The sequence below is a fragment of the Typopeltis vanoorti genome, chromosome 14, assembly GCF_054136105.1.
Source record: "Typopeltis vanoorti isolate ZY-2024b chromosome 14, IOZ_Tvanoo_1.0, whole genome shotgun sequence".
Lineage (NCBI taxonomy): Eukaryota > Metazoa > Arthropoda > Arachnida > Uropygi > Thelyphonidae > Typopeltis > Typopeltis vanoorti.
The window spans coordinates 47,617,319-47,641,192 of record NC_143562.1 but is presented as its reverse complement, the minus strand read 5'-3'; the positions used below and the strand labels follow the sequence as shown (position 1 = coordinate 47,641,192).

Sequence of the window (23,874 nt, the reverse complement as noted above, 5' to 3'; positions counted from 1 at the left end):
TAGATGCATACTTACCACATAGAATATCCAGAGTGCATAAAAAACACAGTGGAACAATGTTTACCCACTCATTCTGTCCCACAGATTTCAAATTATCTATCAACAATAGTGAATATTTGTTGAATGCTGGTATAAAATTTTCTAGTATCCGGAAATGGAAACTAGGAGTAAGAATTTTTCTTCTCTGTTTCCACTTGGAACCAGTGCTGTAAAATATATTAATTAGCTCTTATTTAACTGTTACAGTCACCAGTTCATGTATATATTTCATTACTACTATAATGGAAAAAATACTCAGTTATTGATATCCTAATGTTATCGTGATGTGTTTTAATTAACGGATTTTATATTATTATTATTATTATTATTATTATTATTATTATTATAAATAACAAAAAATCTAGCGAATATGAAGACTTGGTCAAACGTAATGATTTAGCAGTGATAGAAGTGTTGCAAACGAGAAAAAGTCAGAAGAAAAAGTCAAAAGACAGAAAAAATCAGTTGCCAAGGACGTGAACGAATTACAAGACAATACACCAATCTCCCATCGGAATATTTAACGCCATTCAACCAGAATCTGTCGTACCAAGCAAGAAAAGCAAAAACAGAAAAAAAATTACCAATTTTTGTGGATCAGAGATGCCAAAATATTCTTGAGGAAGTCACAAACTTCATAGCCGATCCAAATTAAAAGCTCAAAAGACATAGAGAGGCTGCCACAGCGGAAAAAAAAAAGTCTCCTAGTTAGTTCAAAAAGAAGACCACTACAAAAATGAATGTGAACGATCAAGACAGATGCAATAACACCAGAATATATCGACAATTTCACTTTGATCGGACCTTTCAGATCATTCATTTGACCTCCCAAACCATTCATTTGACCTCCCAAACCATCAGCCTACTTCCAACACAGCAATCAAATCAATATTATATATATATATATATATATATATATATATATATATATATATGACCAGTGTCATCTTATTATATAAAATATATATAAAACCAGTATAAATATATATATATAAAAAAATAAATATATAAAAATACCAGTATAAATATATATATAAAACCAGTGTCATCTTATTAAAATGCTTCGAGGATGCAAGCAGAAACATTACATCTCAACCGAGATCAACAGAAAAAAAAAAATTTATTACATTGAACCGCTGTAGTTACAGCTCTTAAATACATTAAAAGCAAAAATTTTAAAATATATATAACTTATTGCTATCCTATAAATGCTGTTAAAAAATTATTACTATTTAATTAATTAATCCTTTGATGTAAAGGTTTCTTAGAAAAATAATAATATAATAATATAATAATATAATATATAGGAATTAAAGAGTAAAAAAAATTATTATAAAAAATTATTAAAAGCAAAAATTGTAAAGTTTAACATATTGTTATACTATAAATGCTGTTTAAAAAATGTAGTCTTTTTCAATTGCAAACTATAAATTACCATCTATAGTAACTATTATGTACCATCTATAGATTACCATCTACAGTAAACATTATATAAAAAAGGGAAACTTTGTATGAAATTCAAATTTAATTACATACAATTAAATATGTATGTAATTTTTAGAATTTTTTAAATTTTGTAATTTCTATAATTTTATAGTGTAATTATTATATGTATGCAGGACATAATAAAGTGTTAAAAAATATTATTATTACATTACACCCTCCATATGATAAACGGACTCATCGTAGGAGGTATATTCAAATGACAACATATTTACTATATCGAATCTTAATCTCATTATCACTCCTTGCATTAATTGCATATTCAGTAATAGATTCCATTCACTGACATTTCTCCAAATAAAAAATCTACTCGTCACACTCCTCTTCACCAGACTCTGACATAACTTCTAGGGATAGCCTCTGGTTCTTTTCCTATTTTTATAATCCCCTCTGAATTAATTCCGACAAAATCCTATCATTAACTTTTAAACGTCGCTATGATACCACCTCTTTTCCTCCTATCGACCAAACTTTGCAATCCACATTTCTTCAATCTTTGTCCATAGCTAGCCTTTTGAAGTCCTGATGTTGTCTCAGTCACTCATCTCTTGATCTCCTCCAACGTTTCCACATCATACTGAAAACCAGATGACCAAATCTGAGCACAATAGTCCAAATGTGATCTGAAAAGTGATTTATACAGTGACACAGCCACTTCGTTATCCCACCATGTTAGAGTACATCTTATCGACACTACGATGTGCAATCTTTGCACCACATGCAATATGCACTCTAAACTTCAGACTATTGTCAACCATCACTTCCACTTTCTGCAGTACATCACCGTATTCCTGACATCATATCCTCCTCAGACAACCAAGTTTCACTTATACTAATTATTTTGGGGCATACTAACTCAATCAATGCAACAAACTCAGCTCTCTTATTTCAAATACTGCTTGCATTCGTGCGCAAACACAACAATCCCTGCGTCTTTGAGGCCATTCTACCCCCACCAACATTCTCTGTTCTAGTTGCTATACCATACCTCTCTCCAGTCTGACCACTCCTGTTTCCCTGATCCTAACTCAATTTCCATTCATACCTATCTCAACCCTAACGTTTATGCATTCCATCATCTTGTGCTGTTGGAACTACATCTTCAACCGCGTATCTATCTTCCTACTGTCGTACAGTCCGTTTAGCTGTGCTATCCTGCTTCACAAGTAGACTGATCGTTTGCTACATTAACTTCTTGTCTCTGTACGTTCTCAAAAAACAATAGCCTTTCTAAATGCCCAACACTAAACCCATTCAAATGCAATCTATCAATTTTAAACCATTCAAACTTTCCTTCATATTCGCTCCATAGATTTACAAACTGAACCCTCTTTGCCTCACACAATTCAGCCATCTTATTGTTCATTATCTCCGCTCTCCGGCAACATACTAACGACTTTTCCAAGAACATCATTATCCTTCACCTGCTGTAACAACTCCCTCCAAGTCTCTATCAACACTATTTTTTTCACCAACTAAGTCATTTGTGCCCACAACTATCATTTTGATGCCCGCTCTTTCCTTTTCTGCAACTCATCGGTTATGTTTCATTGCCCCACCAATAAAGAATTTTGTGCACTTTATTAGTCATCACACCGCTAACGATCGCTTACCCATACAATGATATACGATTATCCTTTGACTTCTCTCTTCCTTCTCATTCTCATCAGCCAAGCTCTTCTTTATATGTTTAATATCTTCCAGATTTTCATTTCACTTTTCATTTACACTAACTCTTGCCTAAGCGCTTCTACTACTGTCCCGACTCTTGCTCCTATTAATCCAGTGATCACATGCTGTATAAAATTAAAATAAATTCGACAAAGTCTTTTCTTCCCCAAAAGAACTTTTGAAGCTCTTTTAGACCGCTAACTAGCATCTGAAGACAGCTAGTGTCTATTTGTCACTGATAGTGAGAGATTACTTCCACTATTCCGTGCTATACCACATGCTCATATACTATAATTTTTGAACAATATTCCTCTGCTTAGCTTCCTCTAGAGCTGTCAAAATCAGCCAGTTTAATGCTAGTTTCCTCTCTATAGTCAAACAGCAAAACAAACGACAAAAATACGCATCCACCAGATTACCTGAATATCTTATGGTTAATTAACTTCATTGAATTTTTAGTAACTGGCATGATAGGTACTGGCAATATTCAGTACCTATCATGTATTATTCTCTCCATAGTACTAATCGATGTTTGCAGATACCTCGATAACGAGGAGAAAAAAAACATGTCAAAATTATATTTCGTAATAAAGACATTATTCCACCCAACATAAAAAAAAACTTCTATATCACGGTATCTGCGAATCCCTACTCAGATACGGAATAACAGTCTATACAAATACATGAAACAGCCACCTAACAAAATTAGAAACATTACACAGGAAAATCGTGTCAACAGTGATCTGGACACTTTACACGCAACAACCAATATCCGACAAGTACATGGCGATACACAGAATTCTGAGCATTAAAAACCTGAAACACTACATGACATTAACAAGGAATTACTTCAACATCATCTATCGAAACAACAGAGATACATATCGTATAACACGACCTACAAAAACTCTCTACGTCCCCACACCCTTCAACAACTCATACGGTTCTTTTGTGAGATCACATCAGATACCCACGCAACTCAGCAACCTACCAAGAAAGTTAAAACACGTAGATAACTACAGAACATTAAAAAACGAACTCTGGAAAATATACCAACAAAGTTAAGAAACCATTAACACTAATATACACATCACAAATCACTAGCATCCAATGCCTACATCCCATACATAAACAGTAGCAACAACACAAATAGTGAAAGCTGAATCCCTCTCTCTTCATAAAAGCTAACCCAAGCTTCGAAGTAGGTGGGATTAACATTCCTCACTCATCTACAAGTTAGCCTTATAAGCAAATGCAGAAATGTGTATGTATAATCATTCTTTCTCAAACTTAAAAAAAAAAAAACATAAAATAAAAATAAAATAAAAAAATAAACAATTATACAAAAAAATCTGTAAAATCTTCATTGTTAATAAAAAAAAAAATGTGTTGTAAATACATAATATAAAGGCAAAAAAGTATTATTCAAAATTTTAATTGAAATCCAATGTAGGAATTGCAGCACTTAGTGCTGAACTCTGTACAATTATAAGGTGCAATGTCACACAAGATGTTTATTGTATGTATAAATATTTTAGCAATCAATAAAATATATTAAAAATATTTTTAAATTATTATTATTATTATTATATGACACCTCCAGGGAGTTCAAAGACCCATCGAGAGACAGTGAGCCAAGCATGAAACGATTGATCCCCATCCAAAAGTAGTATTTCAATTTATTCACAGTAGTAAAAGAAAATTACATGTCTAAATACATAACCAAAAATGGATCGATAATCACCTTTAATAAATACGCTGTAATTTTTCACAGATTTCTAGCGAAAACAAAACTAATATCGGTAATTGAAAATTCATCTCTGAATGCATTACACAATTATCGAAACAAATACCTTGTTAGAATAAAACTTTAGTTTAATATGAACCAAAATAGACACTCGACGTTTCTACTTTTACATGAAGGTCATCATCTGGACTATACACATATATACAAAGAAACAAGCAGCACTACAATCTACATGGCATGCTAAAGTTACTGACCAACCGCTACAACTATTGGCCTGACCTCTGGTGGAACAAAAAGGAACCTTACTACATCAAAGCTAGAGTCCTATTATTATTAATATCCATTAGGTTACAAAATAAATTAAGCTGGAGAGCAACATGTTTATAAAATGAAAAAATTAATGAATAATAAATAAATAATTATTACTTATATAAGTGTACATATAAATTACAGCCGACTGGTATGGATAGTGGCCAATAAAAGCTGAAAAATTGCTTAAAGTCCTAAACTCTGGGTATGCTGAAAACTAGGTGGACTGAATGTGTGCCATCCAAATACTTGGGATTTGTATGCTACCATTATTGTTAAGATTGGGGGTGGTTAATCAAAATTTCACAGGCTTCTTTAAATTTACGTTCATACCAGGTTTTTGTATGATGTAATGAGCAAGTACTTTTCCAATCAATTTGATGTAGGGTGTTGAGTGTGACCTGCTTCACCAAAATTGTTAAATTTAATGTGTCGTTTGTGATCTTTGTTACGGATAGCGATTGTACGTACAGGTTTCCCCAATATAATGTAAGTTACAGGTGCAGTAGTTTAATAAACTCAAGTATGTGCCAATGATGGGAGAGGATCGTTACAGGAGTGGAATATGTTTTTTTTTATTTTGTTTTAAAGGTGGTTTAAAAGTGGCATTAAGATTGTAATGGTGTACGATTCTATTAATTTTCTCTGATAACCCTTTAATATATGGGATAGCTATGGTTTTACTGTTATCTACATTATTTTTTGATGAAGTTTTATTAAGGACTTTATCAATAGTATTTTTGCTATAGCCATTATTTATAAATGTATTGCTAATAATTTTTAATTCTTGTTTAAGAGCTTGTTCATTAGAGCAAATTGTTATAACTCTGTTTTGAGGGTTAACACCCTCAAAAATTTGGAGTCATTAACATGACTCCAAATTTTTTGCGGTTGGTAGTAATATGAGTTAGCATGTGTATATTGGCCGGTATGTATAGGCTTGCGATAAACAGTGAAGGATAGACAGCCTGAGGGAAGACGTGTGACTAGTATATCCAGGAAAGGGAATGAGTTCTGATTTTGAATTTCAGTAGTAAATTGTATGCACTCACGTTGTTTGTTCAAGTGGCTAAGGAATGTGTTTAAAGTTTGGCGACCGTGTGGCCAGATAACGAAAATATCATCAACGTATCTAAACCGAACTGTAGGTTTTAGAGTAAAGGAATCAAGAGCACGTTGCTTAAAAGCTTCCATATAAAAAGTTAGCAATTGGGTGGGGGGGGTAGGGAAGAGCCGATGGCCGTACCTTCTTTTAGTAGGTAAAATTCATTTTTCCACACGAAGTAACCGGAAAGTAGTACATGGACAAAGAGAGCCGTAATGTCCGGCGGAAATTTGTTGTGTAGGAGAGGAATTGTGTCATTGATTGGGACATTTTGTGAAAAGGACAGAAACTTCAAAACTGACTAATAAATCATCTTTGTCGAGTGTTATGTTTTTAATTTTGTTTATAAAGTGTTGTGTGTTCTTTACATAGGAGGGGGAATGACCTACTAACTCCTTGAGTGTTTACGTAATTTCATGGCTAGGTGATAACTAGGGCTGTCTGTTCCCTCAACTATCTGCCGAATCAGAAAGTTATGCTTGTGTACTTGGGAACAAGCACCATATATTTGGTGTTGATATAGTATTGTCAACTATAATCTGACGAATAGGATAAAGAAAAAACTGTGAAGTTACTTAAGTCTGTCCCTTCTTGGCCATCAGACACTGTTAAAAAACGCGTATATTCCATTACACCCCTTCTCCCAGAATATATGGTATTCCCAAGGTACACAAGCATAACGTTCCGCTTCGGCCGATAGTTAAGGGAATAGACAGTCCTAATTATCACCTGTCGCTCGGTTAGCCAAGTGGTTACGCGATCCGCAACCATATGCCTCGGAAAGGAGTGTCGTGTGTTCGATTCTCGTCGCTGACGTGAGGAGCTAAGGATCTTTCTCAGACATAGCCAAGTTAACCGCTCTTGGGCGTGGACAGCGGAGTTTTTCTTCCCAGTTTAACTGGTTTTTTTCCTCCCGCAAAGCAGCAAACCGGTCTTAAGAACACAACGCTTCACAGATAATTACACATGGTTGAGAGTGGGGTAACAACCCCACCTCGTAGTGAGTTATGAAACCAAAAAAATGGGAGATCAAGGCCCTAGATGGGGGTTGTGACGAAGAAGAAGAAGAAGAAGAATTATCACCTAGCTAAGAAATTAGCATCAAAACTCAAGGAGTTGGTAGGTCATTCCCCCTCCTATATAAAGAACACACAACACTTTATAAACAAAATTAAAAACATAGCACTCGGCAAAGATGATTTATTAGTCAGTTTTGAAGTTTCTGTCCTTTTCACAAATGTCCCAATTAATGACACAATTCCTCTCCTAAACAACAAATTTCCGCCAGACATTACGGCTCTCTTTGTCCATGTACTACGTTCCGGTTACTTCGTGTGGCAAAATGAATTTTATCTACAAAAAGAAGGTACGTCCCATGTGCCGTACCTTCTTTTTCTAGGTAAAATTCATTTAGTCTCCTCTACCCCCCCCCCTCAATTGCTAACTTTTTTATGGAACCTTCTGGGCAACATGCTCTTGACTCCTTTACTCCAAAACCTACAGTTTGGCTTAGATGGGTTGACGATGTTTTCGTTATTTCGCCACGCGATGCCAAACGTTAAACACATTCCTTAGCCCCTGAACAAACAACATAAGCGCATACAATTTACTATTGAAATTGAAAATCAGAAGTCGCTCCCTTTCCTGGATACACTATTCACACATCTTCCCTCAGGCTGTCTATCCTTCACTGTTTACCGCAAGCCTACACATACCAGCCAATATATACATGCTAACTCATATCACCACCCTCCGCAAAACTTTGGAGTCATCGATACCCTAAAAAACAAAACTATAACAATTTTGCTCTAATGAACAAACTCTTAAACAAGAATTAAAAATTATTAGCAATACATTTATAAATAATGGCTATAGCCAAAATACTATTGATAAAGTTCTTCATAAAACTTCATCAAAAAAATAATATAGATTACAGTAAATCCATAGCTATCCCATACATTAAAGGGTTATCAGAGAGAAAATTAATATAATCCTACACCATCACGACCTTAATGCCACTTTTAAACCACCTTTAAAATTAAAAAAAAAAAAAAAGCATAATCATCTCCTCTAAGGATCCTCTCCCATCATTAGCACATACTAGAGTTTATTGCATCTGTTGCACCTGTAACTTACGTTATATTGGGGAAACTAGACGTACAATCGCTATCCGTAAAAAAAAGAGCACAAATGACACATTAAATTTAACAATTTTGGTGAAGCAGGCCTCTCATATCACGCTCTTAACACTACACCAAATTGATTGGAAAATACTTGCTCATTACATCATACTAAAACCGAAAATTTAAAGAAGCTTGTGAAATTTAGATTAACCATCCCCAATCTTAACAATAAAGATGGCATAAAAATTCCAAGAATTTGGATGGTACACATTCAGCCCGCTTAGTTTCCAGCATACCCAGACTTTAGATCTTTAAGCAATTTTTCAGCTTTTATTGGCCACTGTCCATACCAGTTTGCTGTAATTAATATGTATATTTATATAAGTAATGCTTCTTTTATTTATTATTTATTAATTTTTTCCTTTTATAAACATGTTGCTCTCCAGCTAAATTTATTTTGTAACCTAATGGATAACAACAATAATAATAATAATAATAGTTGTAACGGTTGGTCAGTAACTTTAGCATGCCGTTGTACATTGTAATGCTGCTTGTTTCTTTGTATGTATATGTGTATACTCCAGATGATGACCTTCGTGTAAAAGTCGAAACGTCGAGTGTCTATTTTGGTTTATATTAAACTAAAGTTTTACTCTAACGCGGTAGTTGTTTCCATAATTTGCATAATATATTCTGACGCGGTGTAAGCATGAAGGGTCATCTCTGAATAATTTCAAGCTTTCTTACGTGTAATCATTATAACAGCATATCAATGCAACTTTATACGGTAACAGACAGACGTGTGCTATAGTGCAGTAATTTTTGTTATTACATCAGCATCAACTAAAAGACATTGTCATCAAAAGATTTTTGTTCATTATAATTAGTTTTGTGAATAATATATTGAAAATGAAATATAAAATTAATAATTCCTTCCTGGTTTGATCAAATTTAATGAAAATTAGTAGATAGGAATACTGTTAAAAGTTTTATTTCAACTGCGCAATTTAAACGGAAAAATCAGCCAAAATACAGATGTCCACTCCTTATGCTAGTTATGATAGGCTTAGTAAGTTCAGTAATAGCATGTCAAGTTCTCACGATACAAGAATGCTATTGTGAAATATAATTATTTTTGTATGCCGGTGTATTATTATCTTTTTGACCTTGAGTAACGAATTTTGCATCATAAAAGTACAACTTAAAAACAGAATGCCTGCAGTGCTGTCAAACAACATTTCCTGAATAAACACAGTATTTCTTGGTACTCATTCATAAATGATGTTACCAAGATTTCAAATTACATGGTCATGCATGGAGTTAAAAGCCACTAAAATAGGATGCAAATAAAGATACAACTTGGTAGTTGATAGATCTGTAAAACATTAATTTATCAACGTCCAATTAATTTTGAAACATAGTTAAACCTTTTTGCTTTACTTATGAAAAGAAGATAGAATAATTTTAAAATATTGGGACATAGCGTAACATTATTTAGACTTAATAAACCGTCTTCTAAGGTTTAGTTTATTTATTAGTTTATTTATTTAGTTTAATTATTAGCCAGAATTAAATCTGTTTAAAAAGCAAATAATCAGCATTAAAAATTAACTTTTAATATTTTTTTAACTGAAGAAAGATCAATTCTTAAATAAATCATAAAATAAAAATGAAAAATAAATAAGTAAAGATATCATACCTGGTGAGTAATCCTAAACCGAGCCATGGTTTTATTAAATTATATTCCTCTGATTTGTCCAAGATTTTGCTGCTTCCTAGAATTACCTGTAAATCGAGAGAAAAAATATATTATAGCATTTAATAGGTTCTCTCTTCAATACCACAATGTGTGTTGTTGTTGTTGGTTCATTTGTTCAATTGCATTTGTCGTACCATTTGCGGGCCTGGTTGGCTGAGTGGTTAGCGCCCTACCCCCCATTCAACCTACAGGCTGCAGGTTCGAATTCCACCGTGAGCGTGGATGTTTGTGATTGTCTTTAGGTGGAAGATGAATTTCATCGTGCAGCTTATTGGAGGCCTGAAGTGGCTTGAAATAATCCCATATTAAAATGAATTTAAAATATATAAAATTGATTAAAATAGGAACCATATTTATTTATCTCCAATAACTAAGATTTGTCCGTTATTTTATAGTATTATATAGTGAGACCTGTGGGATATTCATAACTAAAAATTCAAACAAGAATTAAATTTTAATAATATGTAGATATTTTGTCTTAAGTATCTTAAGACATTTATTTCAAACAATACTATCAATTACACTCAAAGGAACAGTCAGTGCGCATGCTTACATTGGAATCCCTCTATGCGTACAGTAGCTAGTTTGAGGACTCGAAATATTCGGCTGTAATTAAAATTAAATTAAAATCAAAATATATCTGATAGATTTATTTTATACAATTGAGGATAATAATTTCCCAGCCCTTTGAGATGAGACAGCCATTACGGTGTTCTGGTGTTTTTGCTTATAGATCTTTATATAAACATGAGCGTTTATATAAAGAAAGTGCTGATGCCTTACTTCACAGATCCAATCTTAATTTTAATGACTGTCTCACTATCCCAAAGGTTTGGGAAATTTTTATCCTCAATTGTATAAAATAAATTTATCGGATATATTTTAATTTTAATTTAATTAGCACGGATAAGAAGATTATCATGGAATCCCTCTATGCGTACAGTAGCTGGTTTGATTACTACAAATATTCGGCTGTCAGATTTAGCATGGATAAGAAGATTAGCAAGGATTAATTAGCATGGAAGAGACTCATCGAGGGAGGCCACATACTACATACACCAGCTATCATACTTATTCTTGAATTCATTCACACTGCTTGCACTCACAACATCCAATGGCAATCCATTCCAATTACGCACCACCCTCTCAGAGAAAAAAATCTAGCTCTCACAACCTTCTTGACGGCCTTCATTCTCAGCTTCTATGGATGCTCTCTCGTCCTTTCCCCACACTCCATAAAGTGAAAAATTCCATCAATTGAAACCCTGTATGATTCTTTCAGAAGTTTGCAAGTCTCAATCATATCATCCCTATTTCTTCTCTTTGCCAGGTCTGCAGTCTACAAATTCTCAGTCTCAGTCTGTCTTCATAATCAGTATTCCATAATCCTGATATCATTTTAACACTCTCCTTTACACTCTCTCCACTATATGAGAATCACCACAGAAACCAGGAAACCAAGTGAGTCCAAGTGATATCTTATCAAGGCCTTGTAAAGAGGAAAAATGACATCCTTATCTTTGCATATCAAAGTTCATTTCAGCATTGCAATTATCTGTTAAGTTATATTTACAATCTTTACTACATGGCCCTCTGAACGTCAACGTGATATCACTAACACTACAAGATCCCTGCCTAATAAGTTTCTTTAGCATAACCCCACCAATAGAATACGACATTGGATATCAATCACGCCGAAGTGAATGACTTTGCATTTACTGATATTCAACTGACATCCAGTTTCAGATGCCCACAATTCCTATTCAAATCATTCTGCAAGTACCGCATATGAGCAACATTCCTGATTATCCTAACTATCTTTGCATCATCAGCAAATAGCTGTATGTCACCCGTCAAATCCTTCTCAATATCATTAATGTACGGATTAAATAACAGTGGACCAAGGGCTGATTCTTGTGTTACAGGACTAGTTACCTTAAATCTTGCAGACTCAGATCACCCAATATACCACTTTTTGATATCTGTCAGTCAGTCATCCTCTTATCGACGCTAATGTTTTATAATCCAAGCCCATATTTTCCAATTTATGCAACAGTCTTCTCTGCTGTATTCTGTCAAAAGCCTTAGCAAAATCCAAAACAGGCATGGTGTATCCGTTCCTCCTGTCTAGTTCAATGGTGACATTATTATAGAATGTGCTTAAACATGAACTTTCCTTAGTAAACCCATGCTGTTCATTGCAAAGTAGAGATTCATTGTCAACCTACTTCTGAAATCGAACCCTGATCAGTTTTTCCAAAATCTTCATCACGACTCCTGAGATACTGTTTGGTCGATAGTTGGATACACCGGTGTTTGCACCACCCTTGTGCAATGGGATTATCATGATCTTCCCTGTTCTGAGGTCAAAGAATAGCCAGTTCAGCTGGAACATTTTTAACATCCTTGCTGATATCCCATCAGTCCCTATTGCTGAATTCTTATTCAGTTTGTGCAACAGCTCTAATACCTCCTCTTCATATACCTGAGTTTCTTTTAGTGCAGAGGTAGCAGCGAAGAGTGAGAATGTGAAAATTGTCAACATATTACCTTGATATCATAAATATCTAATTAATAATTGAATACTTCTATGCTCTTTGTCTACTTTAATGAAACATTGCTTAATTTGTGGTATATTTATAAAGAGATCGTGTCCAGTAAAGAATAATTATTTATACAAATAAATGTGCAATTTTTTTTTACCCACCTCTACATGGTCTGCCCGGAAAAATATAATAACTGGACGCATTGGAAACCAAAACAGTGCCATCCCCTCCTTCCGAAACAGGTGACATATCGCACAAATTTCCTGAAAGATATCTATAAAAGAAAAGGAAAAATTAAGTTATGATAAATCAACTAACAACTATCTTATAATTTTATAAATATATAGGATCATACAGGAGACCTCTAAAACCACATTAATAATCTACAAACATTAACTTAGTTCCCTAGAGACATCACAATGACATTTTCATATCTTCATGCTTTTCTTTTGTATAGCATGAAAGCAAGGAACTTGTTTCGAGGTCTTCGAGTAAAAAAATCAATACAAGGATTTGTGACACTCGATTCTGTATTATATTATTAAAAGCTATATAAAAATAAAATAAAGAAATAAATCAATCTGTTAACGCCTTTTTATTTCCCATAGGAAACAGGCAAGGCCGTTTTAGCCTTATCTATCTTTTAGACAGGAAGTGGAAGTCAATCCCCACCTTAGCAAGTCACAGAAAGCCGGCACAAACTATTATTTATATTAAGCGGTATCTAGTGACGAGAGTATGACAAATACCTGCCGTTCTTACGGTCCCCTAACGTTAACATAATATATTATTGTCTGAAATAATATGGGTTCTATGGTCGATTTTCTTCATTTTATGGAAAACCCGATTTTCCAAAAAAAAAAAAAAAACACTTGCTCGTGCAGAGATCGACTAACTCTGGAATCAGAGAAAGACTTAGACAAAGTTCCTCTAGTCAGTGACTAAAATCAAACCTTTCTTACTGGCGTCTAGCTCTCTAAATGCAAACGCTATTTCCCAAAAAGTAATATTAATAAAAGCTACATTGCTAAAGACAATATTATTTGATAAACTTCCTTATTTGACATAAAATTTTGAAACGTTAATTATATAATTTACTTTAACATTCTGTATTGGAACTAAAATTCTAATATGCAGATACATTGCATTGACTGGATGGTATTCTTTGCTCTTTACAGCAAATTTTTCTTTGTTCTATAATGCAATAATCGTGTGATTTGCTTTTTATGCTAACAGCGTAATTCCTTTAAGTCTTGATTATCACTTTATTCCTTATTTTGATTCAACGGATTCTAATTCTGTCGAATTTATGGTAAAAACGATAAAGATTTTCGAGTATTTATTCGTATTTTCTTTTTATTATCATCATCAGTAACAGCATTTCGTTCTGGTCATAGTTTAAAGGTTCGACTAATATTTTCATTTATAAGTTAAGTTACTTTACAATCAACCAGTGGCAACACGTGGCTTGAAATCGTGGGGGTGCTGCAACTTTCGAAATATACTGTAAGTACAGTGTATACGTGTTTGGATAAAATATCAAAATTATGGTAAAAAATTTTTTAAAAAAATTAAACATGAAAAAAATTCTTTATTATCGATAAAATTATACAGTTTAGTATAATTCAAAATAACTTAAAAATAAAATCCATTATCGTAACCCCAATAACGTTTAAAAATAAAAACTATAACAAATGTTTTGTCTTTAATTATAATGTCCAAATATTTATGGAGACGGAGTAAACACGACGAACACTCTACTACTGGCGCAAACTGCGATTAAATAAAAGTGGAACTGCGCGACGGACAGTGCCATTAAGCTAATAGCTGGCATCTCACTGTGACGTGCATATGCTTGCTCGCGTAGCAATATGACACTGTGGTAAACACGGTGCTGCTAGCGTCCTTCGCCCTCCTAAGTGCTACAAGATGGATTTTTATTATTTTTTATACAAAATAAGAGAATTGTATAGGATTGTTGATGATAAAATTAAATATTACAAGCAAATATAAATAAACTAATAAATATATTTATATATCGAGAAAATTTGGGGATGCTGCAGTTTCGCAGTGCCTATGCACGAGCCGCCCCTGCAATCAACAGATACGCTGCACAGCAGGAAACACAACTAACTTTCTCAATTGCAGAACGTAACGTTTCCTTCTTTTGGTTTATCTTTCATTTCGAGTATGCGATACTTGTCACGTTTCTGTAAGTCGTTCCGTCAATAAAAAAAAAGCACTGCTTGTCACTAAAACCATCTAATTTAGTTCTTATCATTGTTAGAATTCTAAGAACTAAATTAAATGCTAAGAATTAAAAATTAAACTAAGAATTAAACTAAATGCTAAGAATTAAAAATGAAACTAAGACTTAAACTAAATGCTAAGAATTAGAATTCTTAGAATTTTTAGAATTCTAATTCTTAGAATTTTCCAAACCTTGTGAAAGTATAATTAAAATGTCACGCACACTTATCCATTAATATTTCCTGTTAAGTATTCTGCAATAAGTAAACTACGTAAATATGTGTCTCTCTTAGAAGGAAAATTCTTGCCGTTAAGCGACTCATCATTACCGACCATTCCTGGAAAAAAGTTACTTCATGCTAGCAACAATGTTTTATTATTATTACTATTATTACGGGCAACTCCAAGGAGTCCTTAGACTCATCGAGGAAGGCCCAAAACATCATGTCAAGAACAGCTATTAACATTCACACAGTATCTACCATACTTCGCCTTGAACTCATTCACAGTCGTGGCACCCACAACAGACTCTGGCAGCTTATTCCACCCCTTGCTAACCACACTCTTGCCCAGTTTCCATGGATGGCCCCTAGTCCTCCCACCACCAGTCCTGTTCTGAAAAATATCTTCCGAATTAATCTTATATAAACCCTTATTTTATTGAGACATTCAGTAATTTGAATGTCTCAATCATATCACCCCTTTTCCGCCTATCAACTAATTTTTGCAACCGACAAATCTTCAATCTGTTCTCATAAAGTTTATTCCACAGACCTGCCACCATCTTGGTCACTCGTCTCTGGATCCTCCCCACCTCCTCCCCATCAAGAAGAAACCCTGGCGCTCATATCTTGGCACAGTAGCCAGATGGGGTCTTATCAGGACCCAATATAGAGGAACAATAAATTGTTTGTCTCTGCTTGTTAAAGTATTTTTCAGTAACCAAGTGATTTGATGAGCTGATTTAGCCACTTTTGCAATGTGCCCCCTAAACTTCAACTCTCCATCCACCAACACTCCCAAAATCTCTGGCCTCATCAATCTCCTGGAGTACGGTTCCATCAATGTGATATACTGCTCCTAATATTTTCACTCCAAAATGCATAACCTTACACTTTGCCACATTAAATTGACATCCATTCTCGTTAGCCCAGTCCTCCAATCTATCCAAATCATCCTGCAAAATTTTGACATCCTGTGCATTCACTATTGCTCTACCCAACTCTGCATCATCAGCAAACAAGTGAACACTTCCTATCAGATCCTTTCCTATACCGTTAATGAACAAATTAAATAGTAGTGATCCAAGAACAGAACCCTGTGGCACACCACTAGTCACAAGCCGTCTCTTGGACTCTACTGCTGAATAAACTACTCTCTGATATCTCTCCATCAACCACCCTCCTACCCCTCTCACCAACAAATATATCCATTCCCCCATCTGCTGCAGTTACTGATTAGAATTCCATGTGGTATCCTGTCAAAGGCGTTAGCAAGGTCGAGTAGGATCATTGTAAACCCATTACCCTTATCCAGTTCAGCCGTCACTGTGTTATAAAGCAAGTTACTGAGGCATGATCTGCCCTTCACAAAACCATGCTGTCCCCCATACAGTATCCCATGTTCATCTATCGATTCCTGTATTTTTCTCTTGACTACTTTCTCCAAAACCTTGACAACGACTCCCGATATGCTGATAGGTCGGTAATGTGCAACAGCAGTCTTGGAAACTCCTTAAAGGCCCTGATTTTTTTTAGTTAATAAGTTTCATTAATAAGTTTCAAGTTGATTTAAAGTTTAATTTTGAGAGTACATATTCCCTAGTTTTTCCTTGAGTCAGATATAGAATTAGCATGTATCATATATCGTTTATAGACTCTCTTTCATATTTCTCCCACATCTATTTACATCATGGAAGCAAACCTATATTAAGCCCTTTTCAAAGACAACAGAGAAAAGTCTACATCAAGCAACCGTCTATCACCCTCCTCCCAATGCGATCAAAAATAACGGTGAAGATCATTAGCACTCTATGTCACTAATGCTTTATTAGTTCTGCACTTATGTGTGAGATTAATATATAAAGACAAAAACAAATAAACAGAAAAACGCATATTCAATGGAAATGTTATCATGTTTTATTTATAGCCTCTAACTACACTTGTATGCATGAAGTATCAAAACCTGAACGTATATCTGCGGAGAAGAGGGGGGGGGAGGAAGTTGAGAAGCGTGTGCTGGACTTTCATTGAATTACTTGAGGAAAATCTTTGCAAATTACTGATAACTACCTAACATAGTTCACTTATTAAAATGATTGCATTCAATTGAGTGGCATAACTACTATAAGAAAACTCTTTGTAAAAAAACCAGCAAGGACATAAAAACATAATTATACCATTTTCCTCTTAACACAAATAGCTGTTTGTCACAGAACGATAGAAGTAGAAACTCTTGTATATCGTTGATTCCAAAACTGGGTGTCCTTAATGAATGTAATTCATCATTTATGGTGGTGTTTGCAGCTGTCCTTCTAACTTATACTCTGAATATGTGAATTAAAAGGACGTCAAGTGTCTAGTCTTTTCTGCGAAAGAACAAATATGTCTTTTTTTTCTCTTATTTTCTTTTTCCCCATTACTCATACGTGAGCAAGGAAGGAGGAAAATGTGTTGTAAAGGACTGGACAAAAAAAAGGGGGGCAGGAATTCATTTCTGGGGAAAACAGTGTTTAATCTTGGTCATCAGTAAATCCTGTGTTGATTTAATGTTTAGGATTACAGGCCGAGTTATTCTCAGTGTATTTTATTACCGTGTTGGTTATGTTAGTAACCATAATGTGAATCTATGAAGCTTTAGTGGTAATGCCAAGTTTAATTGCATTTAAATAACTTTACACTTTCGAACTGCATCCTGTGACTTTTGTGTGTTTTTGAATGCCAATATAAAAATGCCATTATAAAAAAAATGTAAAAATTCAACTTTTGACTATCGTTTTCATAATCAGAGCATCCCTTGTTTTTGTATATCAGCTCTACACACGAGAGCTTGCAGAAACTATAACACATTGATACTGTATAGGCAATTCCATGAAAATTGATCGAAAATAGTTAATCTAAAGATATTTTACTAATGGCATTTCATCGTACGACAATTCTTTGCAAAAGCAATTCATCGAAAAATGTAATTATCCATAAGTTTCGATGAATTCCTTTCATAATACATCAAAAGAGTAGTTTTCCTGTGAAATATAGTTTTAAAGTTTTCAGTAACAATACCTAATATTACCTAACTATTCATATCATTTCGAAATTTCTTTGCCGAAATTGTCCAATAAAAGTGAACCTGTTATATCTAAAACTGAACTTTGCAGACAATATCTAAGTTTTCCCAGTCACGTAGTTTATAATTTCATTAAGTCACAGATTTATTGCAACACATAATTTCGACACGTTGTCCCTTTGCAGCTCTGAATATAATTAAACTTAAAATTGGAATGACTCGATAAATTTTTGTAAAGGATTCAAATAACAAATCTGAATAAAATTCATCCCATAATAACTTTTACGGATGTCACTTAATAATAATAATAATTATTATTATTATTATTATTATTATTTGAGGGAATCCTTACGTTTCGAAAGATGTATAATAATAATAATTGCACCATACCATACCATACCATACCATACCATACCATACCATAATAATAATTATGGTATGAAGAGTAAACATAAAAAATAAAACTGGGATCGTGTCGTGATGATAATCCACGTGAATTTCGTGGCAAAAAGGTCAGAAAATTTGCTAGTGATTATTCATGATAATTCCACTAAATGGTGAAGCCACCGCCATTTTTGATTTCTGTTATGTACTCTCAAGAGTGCATAGGATGTCATGATAGGATGTTCTGCATGAAAAGTTTACATCATTACTAACTTCTCATCGACAATTTTCTTCTCAGTTACTCTGTTATCTGTCAAGACTGCAATATTATTATATATGTTGAATTGGGATATGTTTCAGTGGCTGACTTTTTTTGCTGTTGGCTTCCATACATTGACGTCATCGTTCGCTTTTTAATTTGGTCCATTTTTTAAGGTTTCACTGGCCTCTTCCTCGCTAGGGCGACTCGTAAATTGCGTCCTACTTTCGTGACGAAAACAATTGGGTCTTGTTCAACTGGGAGAAGCCCCAGCTAGCATGAAATGCTATCATGTTGCGCCATCATTTTGCATTATGGCTTTTAAGATAATAAGAATACACTTTAGTCGGTATCAATATCTTCGGTATCACAGGTAGATACTCAACAGGGTGAATCACGAGAAGGTGATTCATGCTATCAAAATGATATTTTGGTAGCAATTTTACAAACTTGGTTTTAATCATTTATCCCAAGTAAGCAAACAGACAAGTAAGTCAAGTTTGCGCATGAACTTTGTTCAGGTCTGAGGCAACTCGTGGTGGTAAAGATGGAGTAAGTTCTGATCACTTTCCCTTAGTATCTCCCCTAATGCAAAGAAAGCACATCCCCTTGCGGAGATGTATGATGCTATGCATTAAAGGAAAGGGCCACTACCCAGACCGGCCTTTATTGAGGTCTCGTCGTCACTGGGAGCCAGACACAGAGATGACAAGATTTAAGTACTGCATATATAGCCCCCATCGCTTTTATCCACCATCCTAGATGTGCATCACTTGTTTATTTCTTCGAAGTTTCCTTTGCCTGTGAAGTAATGTTATGCCAATGTTGTATTGTTGGATGTTTGATATCATTATTTTTTTTCGTTACTTCACACTTTAGTATAGGATCAATTTGATCCCGGTTTAATGAAATTTCCTTATAATTCATTCTTCGGTGAACTGTTCATTCGATTATTTGCAGTTCGAATAAATTGTGAGTTTTCGATGAAATACGTTTCGGCAAATTTCATTTTGGAGGAACTGAGTTTAGATGATTTGCTGTTTCTGTTAACTGTTGTTGGTTGATTGTTTTTCGAATGATTTTATTCAATTAATTCTCTCTTTTTTCCCGCTAAATTGTGGGTGAATTGTCGTTTGATGAATTGTCTTTTGATGAACTGTTTTCGATGAATTTTTTGCATATTGCGGAGGATATTTTAACGAACGGAGAACTTTCAAAGAAAGCAGGAAAATAAAACATCATAAACAGCAACGAATTAGGATTAAGTTCGGTACCAGGAAGACTAAATAATTTCTATCAGTTGACCTTGAAATGAAAATAGCCCTAATTGCTAGCTACTTAAAATCAGTATACCTGTGTATGCAACATAAATTATGGCTGACATCAAAATAACAAGCAATTTATTCCTTGCTCGGCAGCAATATAAACAGAGAAAGCTTGACAAATTACAGTACTTTCTAAAATAAATGTTGAGTAAGAAAATCAGTCTGCAACATCAGGATACGTGATAGTTCCTTTTGAAGTCTCACAGGGAATGAATAATTTTCCTTTATGTTACATTTTTTCGAATTAGAAAACTAAAAATGACATTTAATTACTACAGGTTCCAAAAATGAAAATTCATTAAAATTTATATAATCAAGGGACATATGTAACTTTCTTGAGACTTGAGGTATATCTTTTCGGATTATCTAACATTACACCATTTCAAATTACTACTAGTTTTTAACCTCTTGCAGAGGCGTAGCTAAGGGGACTTGTCCGCCCCTGGAGCATTTTGAACCTTTTTGAACTTTTGTGGTTAATTCTAAAATACAATCTCGAGAACTCTCCAAATATTGTAATACTACTGCGATATTTCCTCACAATTGTGGTTGCTAGTTATGAGAGGAGTTTTTCTAAATAAAGTTGAGTAAGAATTACCTACATTACTATGAAACAGACTTCGCCAATGTCATCGACGATTCTGCTAACAGAAAAGCAAGAAAAATAACATTTTAGAATGTTGATATTAAAGTTTTACTTCAAAAATAAACATAGTGTTTTAATTTATTTCCCTATACGTCGTTTTGACTTTTTGTAGTATTTTTGGTGTGTAGCGAGAGGGGCGGCAAACTCAGGGATCGTCCTGGGCGGCAAAAGCTGTAGCTACATCACTGACCTCTTTTATTGTGATTGAGATAAACATAAACAAAGTGAATATATTATCATAGAATTTATTATAGACGGTATGATAAACTGCGTGCGTGCGCGTGTGTGTGTGTGTAATAGTGGGACCTCCCACTGAGTTCTTGGCTCCATGCAGGTTTGATGATGATAATAATATTTTAGAAAATATAGTTTCTTTCTACATTTCTGTAATATTTATTTAATTACATTTTATTTCACTTTTTATATTTTTATTCTGTATACAGTGAAATTAATATTTTGTGTTTACTAAAATAAAGAGCCAAAAAAAGCTTCAGTTCAGCGATGCAAAAATTATAAAAACCAAGTGGATATTAGAGCCAGCTTTATTTCAAAGCTGAATGTAGAAACTATGAAAGATTTGTGAAATAAGTTGATCAGAGAGCTTGCGGGAATACGCCCGCCGGCATTTACGAGTCGCTCTAGCGCGGAAGAGGCCATTGAAATCTTGAAAGTAAAAAAACCTGAAAAGAGGCCAGTGAAAGCGAATGTATGGAAGCCTGGAGAGCGTTCATGTTTTCTAAAGTGATCCGTGGTAGAGTGACTCGGAAATGCCAGTGGGGGTATTCCCGTAAGCTCTCTGATCAACTTATTTTACTAAATATTCATAGTTTCGACATTCGACTTTGAAATAATGCTGGATCTAATAGCTACTTGATTTTTATAATTAATATTGTGTGTTTTACTGATCAGTAAATTCCCATTTTTTTTAACAAATGTTAATATTTTATCTTCTTACTTAGATATTAGGTAGATAGTGATATTAATATTTTGCAAAAGTGTGAATGGGGATTAGGGATTACGCGTACCAAATTTGAGAATGTTTATTTACTTTTGTAATCTTTCACCATTTTCTACGCACTTAAGACACTTATCCAGATTTTTTTTTTCCTGAACAAATTCAGATGAGGTGCTTTCAAGTATAAGATCCCTTTGTATTTTGGAACAGACAGACACCACTTTTTCTGCCTAGCAAAAAGATTTTGAATGCTATTGTAAACATGTTCATCTCTGAGTAATCATATCATGAACTTTGGAAATTTGCGCGAAAATAATTTACACAATATTTTGAGTATCACATCTTGCAAAGTGAATATAAATCATGGAAACAACGGAAATGACTTGGAATTTCCTATTAGAGGAAATTTCAGGTGATCCAGTTCACCCAGTTCACTCTTCTAACCCAAGAGGTCATAAAGGTTGGGAATTCGCTACAATTGTTATCATTATTATGATTATTTCTGAGGTTCAGTTGGCAAAAATAGCAAGAAAATAATCATACGAACTTTCTTTTGAAAAAACAAATTAAATAAAACATTTTACATAACATTTCGTTCTAAAATGATCACAAAATGAAAAAGAAAATATTATTATTATTATTATTATTATTATTATTATTATAACGGTGTCTCCATGGAGTCAAAAGACTCATCGCGGGAGACCCCTACATTGACACACTAACCATTGTTCACACAATACCTCTCATACTTCTCCTTAAATTCATTCACAGACGAAGCATTCAGAACCACTTCTCGCAACGCATTCCACCCATTCACAACCTTCCAAGCAAAAAATCTAGTCCTAACACCCTTGTTAACCACACTCTTACACAATCTCAAGGGATGGCCCCTTGTTCTCTGCCTTCCTGCACTGATCTTAAAAAATCATCAGTATCAATCCTATAAAATCCCTTTAATAATTTATATTCCTCTATTATATCTCCTCTCCTGCTTCTATAAGTTAGTTTTTGGAGCCCACACACCTTCAATCTATCCTCGTAGGAAACATCCAATAGACCTGCAACAATCTTTGTAACTCGCCTCTGAATCCTCTCCACCATTTCTTCATCACCAAGAAATCCAGGTGACCAGATCTGTGCACAATAATCCAAATGCAGTCTCTTATTAATGCCTAATAAAGTGGAACAATAACTTCCTCATCCCTGCTTATCAGTATGTTCTTCAAACAACCGAGTAATTTGATGTGATGTTTTGGTAACCGTTGCAATATGCTCTAAATTTAAGTTCTCTGTCCACAATAACTCCCAAGTCCCTTGCTTCGTCAACTTCTTGCAATTCATTTCCATTCACCTCATCCTCCAGCATGTGATCTCATCCTACCGAAGTGCATCACCTTACACTCAGCCACGTTAAACTGACAGCCCCATTTACGTTAGCCCATACCGTCAGCCTATTTAAGTCATCTTGCAAAATATCTACATCGTTTGAATTGAATTATCGCTCTTCCTAATTTTGCATCATCAGCAAACAAGTGGATATTTCCTTTCAAATTATTTCCTATATCATTAATGTACAAATTAAACAATTGAGGACCAAGCACTGAGTCCTGAGATACACCACTAGTCACCTGTCTTCTCTTGGACTCAGCTCTTCCAAACCCACTCTTTGATATCTATCCACCAGCAACTCTCTAATCCAAATCACCAGCTTCGGATCCATACACATTCGCTCCAATTTATGCAAGAGAGTTCCCTGTGGAATCCTGTCAAATGCCTTTGCAAAGTCCAGCAGTATCACCGAGTAAGGATATCTTTTATCCAACTCCACTGTTACTTTATTATAAAAAGTATGCAAGTTACTGAGGCAAGACCTACCCTTCACAAAACCATACTGCCTCTTATAAAGTATCATATTGCTTTCACCCAGTCCTGAATAATAGGTTTTATCAATTTCTCCAAAACTTTAACCAC

At 34.3% G+C, this 23,874-nt stretch overlaps 1 protein-coding gene across 1 annotated transcript in view; it reads right to left on the bottom strand.

The window, feature by feature from the left end:
• The window catches only part of LOC150099429 (cytochrome P450 4C1-like), a 70,774-nt gene that overhangs the window by 28,409 nt on the left and 18,491 nt on the right, over positions 1 to 23,874 (bottom strand). The window contains exons 2-4 of the mRNA XM_090403609.1: positions 12,964 to 13,076; positions 10,197 to 10,282; positions 16 to 206 (exon numbers count right to left, since the gene is read on the bottom strand). Of these exons, the coding sequence (XP_090259735.1) occupies positions 16 to 206; positions 10,197 to 10,282; positions 12,964 to 13,076 (390 nt within the window). The remainder of the gene's footprint in view (positions 1 to 15; positions 207 to 10,196; positions 10,283 to 12,963; positions 13,077 to 23,874) is intronic.